This window comes from Ambystoma mexicanum, chromosome 2q, assembly GCF_040938575.1.
Source record: "Ambystoma mexicanum isolate Mex_15411 chromosome 2q, UKY_AmexF1_1, whole genome shotgun sequence".
NCBI lineage: Eukaryota > Metazoa > Chordata > Amphibia > Caudata > Ambystomatidae > Ambystoma > Ambystoma mexicanum.
The window spans coordinates 1,094,209,763-1,094,227,806 of record NC_090924.1 but is presented as its reverse complement, the minus strand read 5'-3'; the positions used below and the strand labels follow the sequence as shown (position 1 = coordinate 1,094,227,806).

The following is an 18,044-nucleotide window of genomic DNA, read 5'->3' as shown; positions in this document are numbered from 1 at the left end:
TGGCATGTCTTTGATTTCTTTTGCAGTCAGTAGAACTGAAATGGAAAGCCTTATTCAACTTTTTCAGGCATTTATGGTACAAGGGACCGAAAGAACCTCCAGAAATGGCTTGGATCGTAACAAGTTCAGGAATATTCTGCACAACACATTTGGAATGACAGATGATATGATTATGGACAGAGGTAAGAATATTAACCGTCTAGAACCAGGGGGTGGGGGGCTGTATGCGTGTGTGCATACCCACCAGCAGTATTTTAGGTACCGTATGAAGTCTAGAACAATAAGGTTTTCATCATGGCCTGCTGTCTGCATTTTGAGTCCAATTCTGGCCATCAAGGCCAGGGGATGAAACGTATCTGTTAACATCAAATCAATTTGCAGTTTGGCGAGTGTTCAAATTTGAAGACACATGTAATGAGGAGATACCACACTTTCCATGCATATCAATGTCAAATAATTTTTATTAGGTCACTCTGTCCATAACAGAGAAGAGTAACTTTGTCAAAAATTGGTAACTCTTTTGTAATGTTGTTTGTTAATGCGTGCAGTTAGCATTGTACATGTCCCCCGATGTACATCTTTTTTTTAAAAATAGTTTTTATTGGCATTTTACAGATGTACATAACAATCTCGCCCTACCCTTCCTATCCCCCACCACCCCTTTCCACTGATCAGCAGTTCCTTTAGTAATAAGATGCACTAATAACGCTCCACCATAATTATCGTACATTAGAGAGGTCTTAGGCAATGTCCAAAACACAAATGTTTTGTGGGCACAATTGAATTCGATAATCATCCTTCAAGTATTCCAACAGTGTAGCTCAATCTGTCCTAAGCGTTCGTTCCTCACCCTGTAAATTATACTTAACCCATTCCATGGCTAAGACATGCCAAAGTTTGTGTAGCCACTCGTGATGGGTTGGGGCCAGTTCCGGACGATCACAAGTTGGGCCGCCAAAATCAAAACCATAAACGCCTTTTTATGTGCCCTACCTCATGGAGCTTCGTGCAAAGGCCCAGAAGACACTCCCCTGCCGCCACAGATGTATTTGCCCCTACCACCACCTATAGTGTATTACAGACCTGGCCCTAGAATCATTTCCAAGCTGGACAGGACCACCAAATATGGAGGCAATCCCCCTGCACCTTGCACTTACTTAAACAATCCGGCAATGTCTCGGTAAACATTGCTCTGAGCCTCTCCGGAGTATAATGCCATTGAGTGAGGATTTTGTAGCACAACTCCCTTAGTTGGATGGATCGTGTTAGTTTTGCGATATTATACCAAAGTGTCTCCCATTCCTCTTCAGATATTTTACGATCTAAGGTACCTTCCCACTTGCCCATGTATGACCATTTTTCCCGGGGACTCCCTTCAGAAAGCAAAGCATAAAATGTTGAGATAAGATGTGTGTCCCCCATATACGACTATATATATTCATCAAATGCAGGGAGCAGTCTACCGGCCAACAGTTTATTAAGGGGGTGCATAACCCAGTGCCAAATCTGATAGCAGTAAAGCCGATCCCTTTCCGTAAATTCAGGAGTGTTTATATTGCTCAAACGTTTTAATTTCTTGGCCACACACAAAATCTTTAAACCTTACACTGCCCGCCTCCCTCCATTTCCCAAAAGCTCTCACATCCATCCTGGACGTGAACTGGGGATTCCCATTTATTGGTGTAAAGGGACGTGGAATAGTTGGAATGTGCTTCTGCTTCACCGCATCATCCCATACCTCACCCACAAGTGTGGTTATCTGTGAAGCCTTCATACTAGGAGGATGATCACCATTAAGAGCCATAAAACTTCATCTTATGGACCACCCACCACTGCTCTATCTATAGCAACCCAATGCTTACTATCTTCTCCTGAGAGCCATTGTTTCAGTACCGCCAACTGGGCTGCCCAGTAATCATTTCTAGAATCGGGGCGGCCATACCTCCCCTATTCCTTGGGGTCATTAAGGTCGCAAGGCCACACGCAGCCTTTTATTATGCCATATAAAAGCAGATAGAAGGCGATTAAGTGACTTAAAGAAACTCCTAAGGATGGAGACCGGCAAAGCTTGAAAATGATAGAGAAAGTGCGGTAGGGTCACCATTTTTATCAAAGCCATTTCCCCCAGCCATGAAATGTATAAAGGAGTCCACCGTTGCAGGTCCCCTCTCAGAGCTTTGAGCAGCTTTGGATAATTTGCCTCCTATAGCATTGCCACAGATTTCGTGATGTAAACCCCTAAATATTAAATTTGTTCTTCTGCGCACAGAAATTGGGTGGTTCCCTGTGTTTCCTCTACTGTATCCCTTGATAATGTGAGATTAAGTATCTCAGATTTATGTGGATTAATTTTTATTCCCGAAACATCCCCGAATAATACAAGTTCCGAGACCACCTTCAAGGATTCTGCGGGATCCGACATAGCCAACAACATATCATCGGTGAATGCCATTATTTTGTGTTATGACCCCCCCCCTAAAGTGGATCCCTTTCACACCCGGTGCTTCCTGTAGACGCTACAGGAAAGGTTCCAGATAAATCGTGTAAAGCAAGGGAGACAGCGGACATCCTTGTTTGGTTCCCCTCTCTAATCAAATGAGACCCTAAAGCTGTCCATTGACGTTCAGGTGGAGGGTTGGGTTTTGATAATTCGCTTGTATCCTATGAAGATTGCGTTCGCCAAATCCCATTTTCTTCACTGTTTGAAAAAGAAAGGGCCACTATACCTGATCAAATGCATTTCTGCGTCTAATGCGAAGAGTACCGCTGTTACAACTTTCTCAATTAGGTGACATACCCTCCTTATATTATCAAAGGTTTGACATTGTTTAATAAACCCAGAGTGATCGGGTCCTATTAACATATGGAGTCTGTCCTCCAGTTGAGAGGCTAATATCTTACTATATATTTTAGCGTCAATGTTGATTAGCGCTATTGGGCCTCTGTCTTAATTGTCGTGCTAATAACCTACCCGCTCTATTCCCCTCTAATAATGTTGGTTAGCTCTAAGTAGGGTCCTTTCTGCCTTCTTTGCCCTTAGTAATTCAAGCTGTCCTCTAACTGCTCTATTAGTTTTCATTGTATCCCTCATAGGGCAGTTACTCATTTTCGGCATTATGTTCTTCAGTTGTGTCTCCAAGTCCTCCTCTAGTCACCGACTTCTCTTTTCCCTCAGAGCTTTGCATGCTCTCTTTTCCCTCAGAGCTTTGCATGCTATCAGTTCCCCCCTGATTACCGCTTTGAAGGCATCCCACCATATCCCCGGGGAGGTATCCGCCAACGCATTTCCCCCAAAATAGGCCTGAATCCTTTCCTCTATCTCCCCCAAGAAAAACGCATCCACAAGGATCCATTCTGGTAAAACCCAATTCCAAAGCCCCCTACTACTGGATGTTGTGGTCAATATCAGCCCCAAGGGATCACGATCGATCCCACAGAGACTTCCTGAATTTGTCCCGCCTATCTGGAAGATACCCAAATATAGTCTTTTGAGCGTGTGAGTGAAACGTGAATCCCACCTCCTTACCCCTACTAACTCGCCAGACATCAACTAACCCCAGTTGTGTAAATTTGTCTTTAAGTTGTTGTGATGGTGTGCCCCGTGGCGTGAATCCCACTTGGCTACTGGCAACCTCTGCATCCAATATTATTGTATGGTATTGTATATTTATATAGCGCTCTTTCCCCACTTGTGTGGCCTCAATGCGCTTTTTTTTTTCTTGGTTGAACGCCCTTGGTGACCGTGGTCAGTGTGGTTGGAAAGTTCTAGGGGTTTAGTTTTGTAGATGTGTGTGTGCATGTTGCCGTTCTATGGCTAGAGTGGCTGGCAAGGCGCGACTAAGCAGCCCAAGAGAGGACAGACAAATGGGTGGGTTCTGGTGGGGGTTAGAGATGGTTTGCTATTGGTGACACTCTATGTGTGGCCAGCTATACCAAAGTCCTTTCGGGTGGTGGTCGCTGTATGCTAGTGGCCGAGGTGTTGAGGTACTTCAGATGTTTCAGTCTGGGCGGCTTTGTGTGCACTAGACCGGATGTGCTTAGCCGTAGGCGTGTTCTATAATGCATGGATGCTTGGCCATGCCTGCGGCCCATGTCCACGCTAGTGGTGTGCGAATATACGTACCTTAGGCTGCGGTTTTGCTCCAGGTCTATGCCAGGGGGGGGATGGCTTTCATAATGTGGTAGGTATCTGCATATATTGAGCAGAGATAGAGGCTACAACTGAAATTCGAGAGTCCTGTATAGCGCGAGAGATGCCTACCAGTACAGTGAGAGTAAAATGTTAAGCACAGACAGATACTAGAGTCCTGCCCAGTGGGAGATCGGCCCACACACAACAGTGCATATTTGGATACAGGCCTACACCTCACAGTACATTGAAGCACCCAGCAAAGCCAGATAACGGAGACCTGCCCAGTGGGGGGAGGCCCGCACCAGGCAGTGCATATTTCAATATGGGCAAAGGACAGATGAGTCTCGTATGGTGAGTGGGAGGCCCACTTCCAACAATTCAATGTGTGCGCCAGGCCTTGAGGATCCTCAGCCGGAACTGAGAATCCTGTATCGTTGAAGGAAGGGCCACACCACACCAAATCCCCTGTCAATATAACATGACCCTCAGCTATATTTTCAAGTGCCACCAGTGTTGCCTTCAGAACACCTTCCTGTCCCGAATTAAGTGCATACAAGGTCTCTACAGTGAATACTTCCCTCTGAATAAAAAGTTTCACAAATAGGTATCTCCCCCGTTTCTCACTCACAGAATTCAGAATCAACCAGATCAGGATTATTTCTGAACACTATCAGGAACCCCGCTTTTTTCTCATTCATATTAGCCTGATAAATCTGTGGATGGCGTTGTAATCTAATACGCCATTTGTATTTTCTACATATGTGGATTTGTTGAAGCGCAAGAAAATCCAGTTTCTCATGCCTCAGGAAGGATCCCAGCTTGCATCACTTTGCCGACAAATTTAACCCTCAAATGTTATACGTGAGTACTTTAAAAACCCATGGTGAGTACCTAGTGCAACCAGTCCCATTCCCTTCGTCAGGGACAACCTCTAGTCCCCGTTGGGGTCCCCAAGAATTAACACAGAACTTGTCATCTTTGAAATAGAATGCACATATTAGGACCATTGAAACTCAATTTCTTGCCCACCTCTCCCTGCCATATCTATGCGTTTATTCTGCAGATTTCCCTCCCAATCGCCCCCACCCCCCACAACCCCCATTGCAATGTCCCACCAATACTCTCCAGTGTACCTGGTTTACCTGCCCCTCCCCCCCACCTTCACCCCTTGGAATGTGGCATGTCCTTCGATTTGTCCCAGCTTTTCGGAGCACAGGCTTTCCTATTGTCTCACTTTGCCATGGACCACTCCCATTGCCGCCTCTGCTGGGTGGTCTTGCCTCCCATATCCGATGTCCCAGTCCAGTCTTTACTTTCAGGTGCCACAACATCCAGACCTTCTTCACGTGTTGTTACTCAAACCTGTCTACCCTTCCAGGAAAATAGCAAGCCAAAAGGAACGGTCCATCTGTAACAAACCTTCTCCTGGTTTACAATGTTAGTAACTGGATTCATCAGCCTCCTTTTGAATAGGGTGGAATATGCCAGATCTTGATATAGCTGTACTTCCGAGCCATCGATGGTTAAGGGCATACCTGTACGTGCTGCCCTCAAGATTCCTTCTTTCTTCCCACAAGATGAAATGCAGCCAGCACATCCCGTGGTCAAGCCCCCAGCTCTTTCCTAAGCAGTCCCACGCTATAGATTCTGTCTAGAAGGACATCGAAAAAGGGAATCTCCAAAAGCAAATCCGTGCAGAGATTTTGAATTGAGTGCTTAAGATCTTTCTCTACGATCTCCTCTGGGACGTTCTTAATGCGAACGTTTGATCACCTTGATCCATTCTCGAGATCTTCGCACTTAATTTCAAGATTGTGCGTCATCCGTGCGAGTTGTTCCAAGGTTTTGACATTTTTCTGTGAGTCTTCTGCCAAATCTTGTAAAGCTCGTTCAGCAATGTCCACACGCTCCCCTAATTTTGAAATATCCCCTTTTATTTCTTGAACCGCAGCTTTTATGCCTGTTCTTAAGGCGGTAATCTGCTCTTGAAAAGATCCCTGGAGCATTTCCTTTAAGCGCTGTTAATCAGCTAGGCATTGCATCAGTTCCTTTTTAGTGACTGTCATCGCAATCCCATGTTCTGTAGCCACAATGTGTGGTGACCGTTTGGTTTAGTTTGTTTATTTGTATAGCGCAGCCAAACCCTGGGGTAACTGGGCGCTTTATCATTATGATCAACAGTGGTTACAGAAGGTTGCACATACAATGTAAAGGCAGGTGAAACAATACAGCGGATAGTGTGAAGGACCTGGTTACAGGTTGGTCCTTGATGTGGCATAAATTTGTTGCAGGATGATCTTTGAAACACAGGCAGCATAAAATGCAGAGAAGGCGGGTGTTGTGCTGAGTGTCTACTACAGTCTACTGCTGAGCTGTGAGTAGTTCCTTTACATTGGATTGGAAAGACCAGAACGATATGTCCGCTCTGATAGTCATCGGTAGTGCATTCCCGGCTTTGGCTGCTAGCACAGGAAAGCTAGCTCCCCCTGCTGTTTTTAGGTTGAACCTAGGGATGATGAGTTGGTGTAACGCTCACCTGATTCCCACGGAGGCGCTGATCCCGGCTGGGCTGCTATCGTTTCTTCAATTGAGAAGCGTAGAGCTCGGACGACTCTCAGGACTGGGCTTCCTCTTATCGAATGTCTGACTTGCAGGGTAAGTTTTCTGCAGGTGGAAGAAAAAGGGTTAATCACCGTTTGATGGGATTCCTTCTCCCACCAATCGCCAGTTTCTCCCACAGCCTAGCTTTCTACTTGTCTCGGCGAGCTCTCATCTTAGGCGTATAAATGCTGAGCTCTCCATCCTGCGTCTGTTGCAGGGGTGCGTGGATTCCAGTTACGTCACTGGATGAGTTCAGTGTTGAGGCTCAAGTCCTTTGCGGCCTTAGTTGTGGCACTGGTGCTGGGATGCCGAAGAGCGATGCCGCTGTTACTGCACGAGCGGATGCCTGTAAGTATACTGTAGTCTTTAGGCTTTAAAAGATGGGCACCTCAATAATGTCCCTTTTCCTTTGTTTCAGGCCTCGGGATGCTGTGGGCGTAGTTTTCTGTTGCCGCTGCACGTGCCGATGCACGTAAGTATAATGTTCGTTGGCCGCTTTTAATGGCACCTCTAATAATGTCCTTTTTCTAGTTTTCAGGTGCCGGGATGCTGCAGGCTTTATATCCGTTGCCACTGCACGTGCCGATGCACGTAAGTATAATGTTCGTTGGCCGCTTTTAATGGCACCTCTAATAATGTCCTTTTTCTAGTTTTCAGGTGCCGGGATGCTGCGGTTGATGCGGCCGCTTCTGCGCGTGCAAAAACTGGTAAGTTAAGATGAATGCGACTGCCTTCACCCGAACCCCTTTTTAATTATGTCCTTTGTCTTTCAGGTGCAGAGAAGCTGCCGAAGAGAAGGCCGCGGTTAGCTCCGTTGCAATCATGGATGGATCAGGTAAGCGGGCGCGGCTGCGAGCGAGTTGCACTTTTCTAACCTTATGTTTATTCTTTGCAGGTTTTGCCGGTGACTGGATTGCGGGATCTGGTAAGTATTGTTCTGTGTCTTTCTTCATCCACAGGTTGCTGCGTGGAAGCTGAAGATGACTCTGGACCTGGAATGCAGGAGCCGACTCGGTGAGTGTCCTGCTGCTGCTGCTGCAGAATAGCGCGAAGCACGTGTTTTCCATCGGGCGTGGTTTAAATAGCAGAGAAGTGCTTCCGGTGTGTGTTCTTCCACCGGTTCCACCCAGGTAAGAAAAGAGTTCCTGAATGGAGGGAATAGTTCCTCCCAGCCCTGATGGCTGGGGACTTCAACCAGACTGGATTGTTCTGGGTAAATATGCAGCATGGTCTGCCTCAGGTAAGTCCACCCAAGCATTATTACACTGTTTATCAATATGAGCCCGGCGCCTATGGCGCCGGGACTGAAACCCTTCATGAGCCTGGTGCCAAAGGCGCCAGGACACGGTCCAAAGGGACCCTGTTAGGGGTCTGCTGGGTCCGGAGTAGTGGAAGACGGGTCTGCTTCCGAGGGCGCTGGGCCAGTCCTGGCCCCTCGGGAGTAGCGCCCATGACAGCACCCCCCCCCCCTCAAGGCCCCTCCCAAACTTGTCCTCCCTGGGGATTTTGGTTTATCGGGAAAGGTTCGGTGAAATTTCTGGACTAGACGAGGAGCATGGACGTGGTCATAGGGTTCCCATGACCTTTCCTGAGGTCTGTAGCCTTTCCAGTCGATTAGGTAGAATAGCTTCGATCTGATGATTTTAGAGTCCAAAATGTCTTTTACTTCAAATTCGGGCTCCCCATTCACTTGAATGGGCTCTGGAGGATTGGTCAATCTGGTTCCAGGTTGCATGGGTTTCAAAAGAGATACGTGAAATACAGGATGTATTCTCATATGGGTTGGCAATTCTAATTTAACGGCCACTGGATTAATTATGGCCGTAATTGGATATGGTTCCAGGTATTTGGGGTTGAAGGTGCGAGGCCCTTTAAGCGATAAATGTTTGGTGGACAGCCAGACTTGATCCCCAACCTGGTATTGAGGGGCATTGCTTCGGTATTGATCTGCTCCTTTTTTTGTACCTCTCTTTAGCTTGTTGTAGATGTGCAGTCGCTTCCTTAAAAGCTTGGGTAATAACGGTGTGCAATTGATCCACGGCGGGTGTTCCAAGATCTTGAGGTGGATCAAGGTTGGAGGTTCGAGGATGAATCCCATACAAAATGTAGAAGGGACTCTTCCCGGTACCCGAATGAACTGAATTGTTGTAAGCATATTCAGCTATCCAAAGGATGTCCTTCCAGTTACTCTCCGACTGTTGTAGCATGCATCGTAAATATTGCTCGAGAGTCTGGTTTGTTCTCTCGGTTTGCCCGTCGGTGTGGGGATGATGGCTGGTCGAAAGTCTTACATCGATTTGAGCTAATCGACAACAGCTACGCCAAAAGTGGGAAATAAGCTGGCTCCCCCTATCTGAGATTAGTACTGACGGGAAGCCGTGTAGCCGGACGATGTTTTCAAGAAATACTTTGGCTAGGACTGATGCTGAAGGTAAGCCTTTTAGCGGAATGAAGTGGGCCATTTTAGAAAACAGGTCCACAATAACAAGAATGGTGTTGTACCCGGAACAGGAGGGTAAGTCTGTGATGAAGTCCATGGAAAGGGTATGCCAGGGACACGGTGGGATGTCTAATGGTTGCAGAAGACCAGCCGGCCTCTTCTTCTGACCCTTGTTTTGAGCGCACACACCGCTGGACATCACAAATTCCTTTGTCTTTTCTCCACGAAGGCCACCAGAAGTGTCTCTTCACCTTTTCTGTGGTTTTGGCAATGCCAGGGTGACCCTCAATTAATGAATCATGATAGCAGGAGATTACCTGTCTTTGTAAATCGGCGTGTGGTAGGAACAATCGTCCTTGGAAATAAGGCAAGTCATTGCTTACGGTGAAATCTTTTCCTTTTTGTAACCAGTTCAGTAAGTCTGGTGAGGTTACAAGTTGTTTAGTTTTTTCTTCAATATCCTCAATGGATTGTGAAGAAATCGGACCCACGATCCTTTGTTCAGGAATTATTGGTACAGGTTCTGGATTGGCAACGTTATTTCCCATTCCAATTCGGGAAAGAGCATCCGCTTTACCGTTCTTGTTGCCGGGGCGATAAGTGATCAGAAAATCAAATTCAGCAAAGAATAGAGCCCAGCGAAGCTGTCTGGAGGATTGAGCCTTGGCGGTTTTGAGATACTGCAGATTTCGATGATCGGTGATCACTGTGACGGTGTGTCTGGCCCCGAGGAGATAATGCCACCATGCCTTAAAGGCTGATTTAATCGCTAGAAGCTCTTTGTCTGTGATGGTGTAGTTGATCTCAGGCGCCGAGAACTTCCGAGACCAGAATGCCACAGGATGCAGTTGGTTAGTCTTTGGACCTCTTTGTGATAGGACTGCTCCCATTGCTAAGCTGGAGGCGTCGGTTTCAACGATGTAAGGGAGGTCCGGGCGTGGGTGTTTCAGTATTGGCGCCGAGGTGAATTTAGCCTTTAGCTCTTGGAAGGCTTGTTCTGCTTCTGCGGACCATTCAAAGCGTTTATTTTTTCTTAAGAGGGCGGTGATGGGTTGTACCACTCGTGAAAACTCTGGAATAAATCTACGGTAAAAATTGGCAAAGCCTAGCATGCTTTGAACGCCTTTCACGGAAGTAGGAGACGGCCATTTGAGGATAGCGTCTACTTTTCTCGAGTCCATGTGGACTCCTTTGGGTGTCAGAATAAATCCCAAAAATTCGACCTCAGTGACATGAAAAACACATTTTTCGAGCTTGGCAAAAAGTTTATGTTGGCGAAGTTTTTCAAGGACCGCCCTAACATGATTTCGATGGTCAGCTTCTGAAGATGAGTACACAAGAATGTCATCTATGTAGACGACAACGCAGACATCAATGAGCTCTCTGAGGACATCATTCATAAAATATTGGAAGGCAGCCGGTGCATTGCATAGTCCAAAGGGCATCACTTGGTATTCAAATAGCCCATACTTAGTGCGAAAGGCCGTCTTCCATTCATCTCCTTCCTTGACCCGTACCAAGTGATAAGTTCCCCGGAGATCAAGCTTAGTATAAATACAGGCGTTTTTTACCTGGTCAAGGAGTTCCGGGATCAGAGGTAAGGGGTACCGGTTTTTTACTGTTATCTGGTTCAGAGCACGTTAATCTATACAGGTTCTGAGGTCACCTTCTTTTTTTGGTACGAAGAACAGAGCCGAGGATGCAGGGGACTTCGACGGACGGATAAAGCCATTGGCCAGGTACTGGTCTAAATACTGTCGCAGATGAAGGTTCTCAGGCTCGGTAAGGGCGTAAATCCTACTGCAAGGGGCAGTTGCACCGGGTAGCAAATCTATCTGACAATCGTATGATCTGTGGGGTGGCAAGGTGTTAGCCTGTTCCTTTTGAAAAACATCTTGGAACTCTCGATACTCTAGAGGTAATTGTGGACCGTCAGCCGTTACTGACGCTAGGCCAATGTTGGGTCGTGGATAACAAGTTGGTGTGCACTCTGGGAACTTTATCGTCTTTGCTTGCCAATCAATCTGAGGATTGTGTTTCTCCAACCAAGGAATCCCTAGAATTACTTGGAATTGAGGAGCCTTGATCACGTCGAACACAATTACCTCCTGATGCCTGTCTTGGCCTAGTATTGTCACTTCAGTAGTGGTATGGGTCACTGGTCCGGAGGCGATTTCCGTCCCATCCACCGTGGTAATGACGTCTTTAACCACCTTTGGACAAAGAGGTAAGTTCATCGTGGAAGCCAATTCGCGGTCCACGTAATTTCCAACTGCTCCGCTATCAATGTATGCCTTAATTGCATGCAAACGATCCGGTTGCTCTGGGTTTACGAGGACCATTGGCATTATGAAGTGCGAGGTCAAAGAACTGGTTTTTACGCTCGGCAAGCGGACCTCTACACTTGTCGGGCGAGGTCGTTTCCCGGCTCAGGCTTTTCAGAACTCTTATCAGAAGCTCCCACTGTCTTCTTAGGTGGTTTCACCGGGCAATCTCGAAGAAAATGTCCTGAATTTCCACAATAGAGACATAGTTGCATTTGTCGTCTCCTGTCGCGTTCTTTCTGGGTTAGGGGACCCTTTACAACCCCAATTTGCATAGGTTCGACGGCTTCAACTCCTTTGGTGTGACTTAGAGGCTTAGGGAACACTCGTGTTTCAAACCTGGTTCGATCCGCCTTTCTGTTTTGTAGTCTGTGATCCAATTGGACCACCAAATCAATGTACTCTGAACAATCCTGAGGAGGATTCACTACCTGGGCAAGGACGTCTTTGAGTTCGCCACGCAAACCCCTGTGAAAAAGCGTGATTCTTTTGTCCTCAGGCCATCTGGTTTCCACGATTAGCCTATTGAATGATGCAATGTAGGCCAAAAGATCTTGATTGCCCTGTCATAGGGAAAGGAGTTTGTTTTCCAGGGCCTGCCTCTGGGAATGCCTTGCAAAAAGTCTTTCCATATTTGCCTGGAAGGTCGGGAAATCACGAAGGATCGGGTCATCCTGTGTAACCAGAGGGATCGACCAATCAGCGGCACTGCCGCTAAGATACGAAAGCACAAAGGCTACCTTAGTCTGGTCAGTCGGAAAGGCTGCAGGTCTACAAAGAAAGTGCAATCGGCATTGATTTATAAACACCGCAAACCTTTTAGGGTCACCAGAGAAGCGTTCAGGCGGTGCCAATGGCACATTTCCGGGTAGGTTGATTTGAACAGGATTGGCTGAAGCCGCTGGGATATAGCTCCCTCCTGAATTACGTAGCGGGGTTTGCCCCGCTTGTGTCTGTAATAACTGTCTGGCGAGATCATCAGTTCGTTCTTTTGATATTATCAATTCCCTCCTAAGGGCATTCGTTTCCTGGCGGGCAGCATGAACTTCAGCTCTTAATTCCCCTAATAACTGGGCCAGTTGGTCTGTGTCAGAAGTTTCCATAGCGCCTGGGTAGGAGGTTATTGGTGGGCTTCGCGTTCTGTAACGCTCACCTGATTCCCACGGAGGCGCTGATCCCGGCTGGGCTGCTATCGTTTCTTCAATTGAGAAGCGTAGAGCTCGGACGACTCTCAGGACTGGGCTTCCTCTTATCGAATGTCTGACTTGCAGGGTAAGTTTTCTGCAGGTGGAAGAAAAAGGGTTAATCACCGTTTGATGGGATTCCTTCTCCGCCCAATCGCCAGTTTCTCCGACAGCCTAGCTTTCTACTTGTCTCGGCGAGCTCTCACCTTAGGCGTATAAATGCTGAGCTCTCCATCCTGCGTCTGGTGCAGGGGTGCGTGGATTCCAGTTACGTCACTGGATGAGTTCAGTGTTGAGGCTCAAGTCTTTTGCGGCCTTAGTTGTGGCACTGGTGCTGGGATGCCGAAGAGCGATGCCACCGTTACTGCACGAGCGGATGCCTGTAAGTATACTGTAGTCTTTAGGCTTTAAAAGATGGGCACCTCAATAATGTCCCTTTTCCTTTGTTTCAGGCCTCGGGATGCTGTGGGCGTAGTTTTCCGTTGCCGCTGCACGTGCCGATGCACGTAAGTATAATGTTCGTTGGCCGCTTTTAATGGCACCTCTAATAATGTCCTTTTTCTAGTTTTCAGGTGCCGGGATGCTGCGGTTGATGCGGCCGCTTCTGCGCGTGCAAATACTGGTAAGTTAAGATGAATGCGATTGCCTTCACCCGAACCCCTTTTTAATTATGTCCTTTGCCTTTCAGGTGCAAAGAAGCTGCCGAAGAGAAGGCCGCGGTTAGCTCCGTTGCAATCACAGATGGATCAGGTAAGCGGGCGCGGCTGCGAGCGAGTTGCACTTTTCTAATCTTATGTTTATTCTTTGCAGGTTTTGCCGGTGACTGGATTCCGGGATCTTGTAAGTATTGTTCTGTGTCTTAATTTATCCACAGGTTGCTGCGCGGAAGCTGAAGGTGACTCTGGACCTGGAATGCAGGAGCCGATTCGGTGAGCGTCCTGCTGCTGCTGCAGAATAACGCGAAGCACGTGTTTTCCATCGGGCGTGGTTTAAATAGCAGAGAAGTGCTTCCAGTGTGTGTTCTTCCACCGGTTCCACCCAGGTAAGAAAAGTTCCTGAATGGAGGGAATAGTTCCTCCCAGCTCTGATGGCTGGGGACTTCAACCAGACTGGATTGTTCTGGGTAAATATGCAGCATGGTCTGCCTCGGGTAAGTCCACCCAAGCATTATTACACTGTTTATCAATATGAGCCCGGCACCTATGGCGCCGGGACTGAAACCCTTCATGAGCCTGGTGCCAAAGGCGCCAGGACACGGTCCAAAGGGCCCCTGTAGGGGTCTGCTGGGTCCGGAGTAGTGGAAGACGGGTCTGCTTCCGAGGGCGCTGGGCCAGTCCTGGCCCCTCGGGAGTGTAGTGCCCATGACAGTTGGTGTATGTAAGGAGATCTGGTGAGTCTAGTAGAGATCTGTCTTGTAAATGTGTCCGATAGATAGCGTGGGGCTGTCAGATAAATGCATTTGTGTGTGATGACTAATGCTCGAAGTTTCATTATATCACAGATGGGTAGCCAGTGATATTCTTTCCTGACCGCAGAGATGTGGGCATTGCGCAGAAGATTCAGGGCGCATCTAAGGGCGTTATTTTGGAGTACCTGTAGTCTGTTCAGGTTGTGGTTCATGGAGCCGAGGAAAAGGGTGTTACAATAGTCCAGTTTAGATAATATGAGGGCCCTGGCCAAGGTGAGGCAGCTGTTAGTAGATAAGAAGGGTTTGCAAGCATTGATGAGATGTTGGTGTATGTTGTGGATGAGATGGTGGCATTGATTTGTTTTTTAAGGGAGAGTGTAGAGTCAAGATATACGCCCAAAGTTTTAACTTCTTTTGAGACTTTTATAATGTTGCCGTCAATATGAAGGATTGGTATCTGGGGTCAAGTTTATTAAGACGGCCCTGTGAACCGACGATCAGCAGTTCCGTCTTGTCATCGTTTAAGCAGAGGCTATGGGTGGCCCTCCATGGTTGGATTTCAAGGTAGATCTCGTTCAATTTTGCAACGTCTTCATCATAGTTCCCTGTGAGTGCGATGAGGACCTGGGTATCATCAGCATAGTTTGTGTATATGACTCCAAGGTTGTCAAGAAGGTCAAAGAGGATCTTGGTAAAGACGTGGTAAAGTGTGGGGGAGATGCAGGAACCTTGAGGATTCCACATTGGATAGGGACAGGGTCAGCTGCAGCGCTGCCTGACGGGGCGAAAACCCTGGTTGTTCTGTCCGAGAGGAAGGACTGATCCAATTGGTGGCATCCTGAGAGAATGCAGCAGCCAAAGAGAGATGTCCAGTAAGTATTTGGTGGTCAACTAAATCGAAGGCAGCAGACAGATCTAACAGGAGCAAGATGGCCAAGTTGCTCTTGTCTTTAGCTTCATCCATTTGGATTTTTAGGTCCAGGAGGGCTGTTTCTGTCCCATGCCTGGGTATAAAGCCAGATTGTCGCAGGCCAAGAAGGTTGTTGTCTTCCAAATGTATTTGGAGGTATGCTACTCTGTCTATTATTTTTAGTAGAAAGGGGACGTTGTAAAAGGGCCTATAGTTCGTGGGTATATTGGGGTCGAGGGTGGGTTTTTTAAGTAGAGGTAGGACCCAGGCCTCTTTGAGGTTGTTAGGGACTGCCACATTTTTAAAAGATGAGTTAATCAGTGTGGTGATAAAGAGGGCAAGATCGTAGTATTGGGGCTCTCACTGGGTGTTCCTTTTGCCTCTGTTTGCCAGCACTTAGTGATCGTCCCCTCTGTCCCTTGAGTATTCACCTTGGGGGATGCTGGGGTGCCTTTATTACGTCCTCTATCTTTAGTACTTGACATATGCTTCCTTAGGTGCTTTCCCTTAACAATCCTCACTCCGTTGATTGACCAAATCCACAGGTTTACCAACCCCACTCAGCCCTGTATCGAGCACTGGGGTCTGCTTTCCCACACAGCGTTAATGCCCACTGGCTACGTCAACAAAGTTCTGATCTGGACAGAGCCGAGTACCAATACCCTTCAGTACCTTACCCTTCACTCTGAGTGGGACTGCATGCACCACTGGAATACCAAATCAACCCAAAGTCTCTCAATATCCTGTGTCTACTTATCGCCAAGAACCATGTGTCCAAAAAAACAGCCCCAGCCCACCTGAAGATCACAAAATATTGAGGGTCTTTTAGTTTAGAGGTTTGCTAGGGATCACAGGGCTATGTGCTAAATTATTGAATCCCAGGGACCTCGTCAGCCCTCACATCCAGCACATTATTGTCCTTCATTCACCCTAACTCCAGTTCCTCCTGACCTTCACCACACTGTCGCTGGATTTGGGGCTTGACTGGCAAAGGTTTTTACACCGTCCCCCGTTCAGTTTTTGAGCTATATTGTCCGTACATGGGTACCATTAGGCTCCGCCCACTTCTGCTTCGTGGATATCACCAATCCAGAGGGGCCTATTACTGTTATGATCCCCAGAAAGTTGCCCTCGCTGGCCACCTTTCCAACACCGGAGGGCGCTGCACATTATTTTCTCCTCCGGTGTGCATTGCGCTCTTCCTCCACTGTCGTGTGCCTGAAGTCTGTCACAACCACACACTCCAGGGGGAAGGTACGTCCTCCTCCATCGCCCCTTATACACCTTCTCCTTGATGTAGCCCAGTGAACACTGCGTCCCACGCCGGCAAACTTCCTGTATCAGTGATCCACATGGGGCACCACGCCCTGCTCCTTCTATGGTCCGGCATCTGCAATCTTTCAGCACACCCTCAGTCAACCGGATCAATCGCACCTTTTCCATTCTTGAGGGGTGGGGGCCACCTACTACACACTCTCCCACAGGTGGGGGAGGAAGCGAAGGAGCATATCAATCCCCTTTTCGATTGGGGCCAGAGATGAGCTATGATTAGCACGTCCTCCCCCTGCAGGTGGCCATCTTGGAATCCCCCAATGTACTTCTAACGAATGTCTGAGTAATGAAAATTCTGCCGAGCAAATTGAAATGATAAATGGAGGGGTGGCTGAGGCACACATTTTCTGTTTTGGTCGGGTTAGGTTTTTGGTATTCGCTTATCATCCATGTTTGAATGGTGGCAAGGCATTTCCAGCAGCAATTGAGGTTGTGAGAGAAGTTTACTTTGAGGTACAGCTGACCATCATCAACGCATTAGTGTAGCAAGATGTCTTAGTTCTCAAGGCGTTATCCCAGTAGATCCATGTGTAGATTAAAGCTGGCTGGGGAGAGTATTGATCCCTATCGCACTCCACAGGGAACCAGGTGGTGGTTAGATCTGAAGGTGCCTATCTCGGCAGTCGGGTATCCAACTGAGAGGTAACTGGGAAAATAGATGAGAACAGTTCCCACATAGCTTATTCTTGTTGTGAGGAGGCTGATCAGAGTCTGGTGATCTTCTGTATCAAAGTTGGCAGATAGGTCCAGGAGGCAGGAGCCCCCTTTGTCCATGATCTGGAGAACATTTTCAGCACACTCAATGGTGACTGTTGGATTCTTAGTGAAGTTGAGTCACTGCTACCCTATCAATGATTATACCTATGAATGGAGGGCTGGTGACTGGTCGGTAGTTGGTGAGATCCTCTAGGTCCAGTGTTGGTTTCTTAAGGAGTGGGCAGAACATCCCTCTTTTTAAGCCACTTGGGAAAATGCTATGTTTGAGGGAGGCATGAACAATCTGAATGAGTGGATGAGAACATCACCTAAGATCTTTTTTATGATAGTCAGAGGCAGGATGTAATTAAGTGGTTAAATGTATTGATGCAAGCATGTCAATGAGATCCGTTGGGTGTGTGGGGGGTGAAGTCGGGTAAGGTAGGGAGAACCTGGGTGGGTTAGATAGAGCGGGACATATGATTTGGCGACATTGATGTGATGTCTAATTGTGTCCAATTTTCCAACGAAGAAATCATTCACGGTACTGCATTTCTCTAATGGCTTTGGTATTTTGGGCTGCAGTGAGGGGTTGTGAGTGTTTGACTGTTGTGAACAGGGCACTTCACAGTTTAGGTCCTGTCACCTTTTATTTATGAGTAGTAGAAGGCTTTGGTTTCAATAATCACGACACCGCAAGTTGATTGTAAGCCTTTAAGGATGAGGAGGTCCTGAGGTTTGCACATTTTACGATAAGAAGTTTAGCATGCTCCGAGAGTGCATTTGATCATCTAGTTCCTGGATGTACTATGGAGCCAGGGGATTGACTCTAACACAGCATATTTCTAAAGGAGCATGGGTGTCAACCTACTTATTTTATGTTTAGTTGAAGGTTTCCAATAGAGAATTTACATTGGTGGCAGCCAGGAGCTTTGGTCAGGCTGATTGCCAATCTTTTCACTGGGAAGTTTTTAAAGGAGCAACATGAGGACGTGGCAGCTTTTTCCATGTCCTTCA

At 47.3% G+C, this 18,044-nt stretch overlaps 1 protein-coding gene across 3 annotated transcripts in view; it reads left to right on the top strand.

Annotated features, from left to right (window-relative positions):
- The window catches only part of CLXN (calaxin), a 246,767-nt gene that overhangs the window by 44,630 nt on the left and 184,093 nt on the right, over nt 1–18,044 (top strand). For 2 of the 3 annotated variants that reach the window (XM_069648446.1, XM_069648447.1), the window contains exon 2: nt 27–182. In XM_069648446.1, coding sequence (XP_069504547.1) covers nt 27–182 — 156 coding nt within the window. The remainder of the gene's footprint in view (nt 1–26; nt 183–18,044) is intronic. The other variant, XM_069648448.1, reaches the window with a different exon arrangement.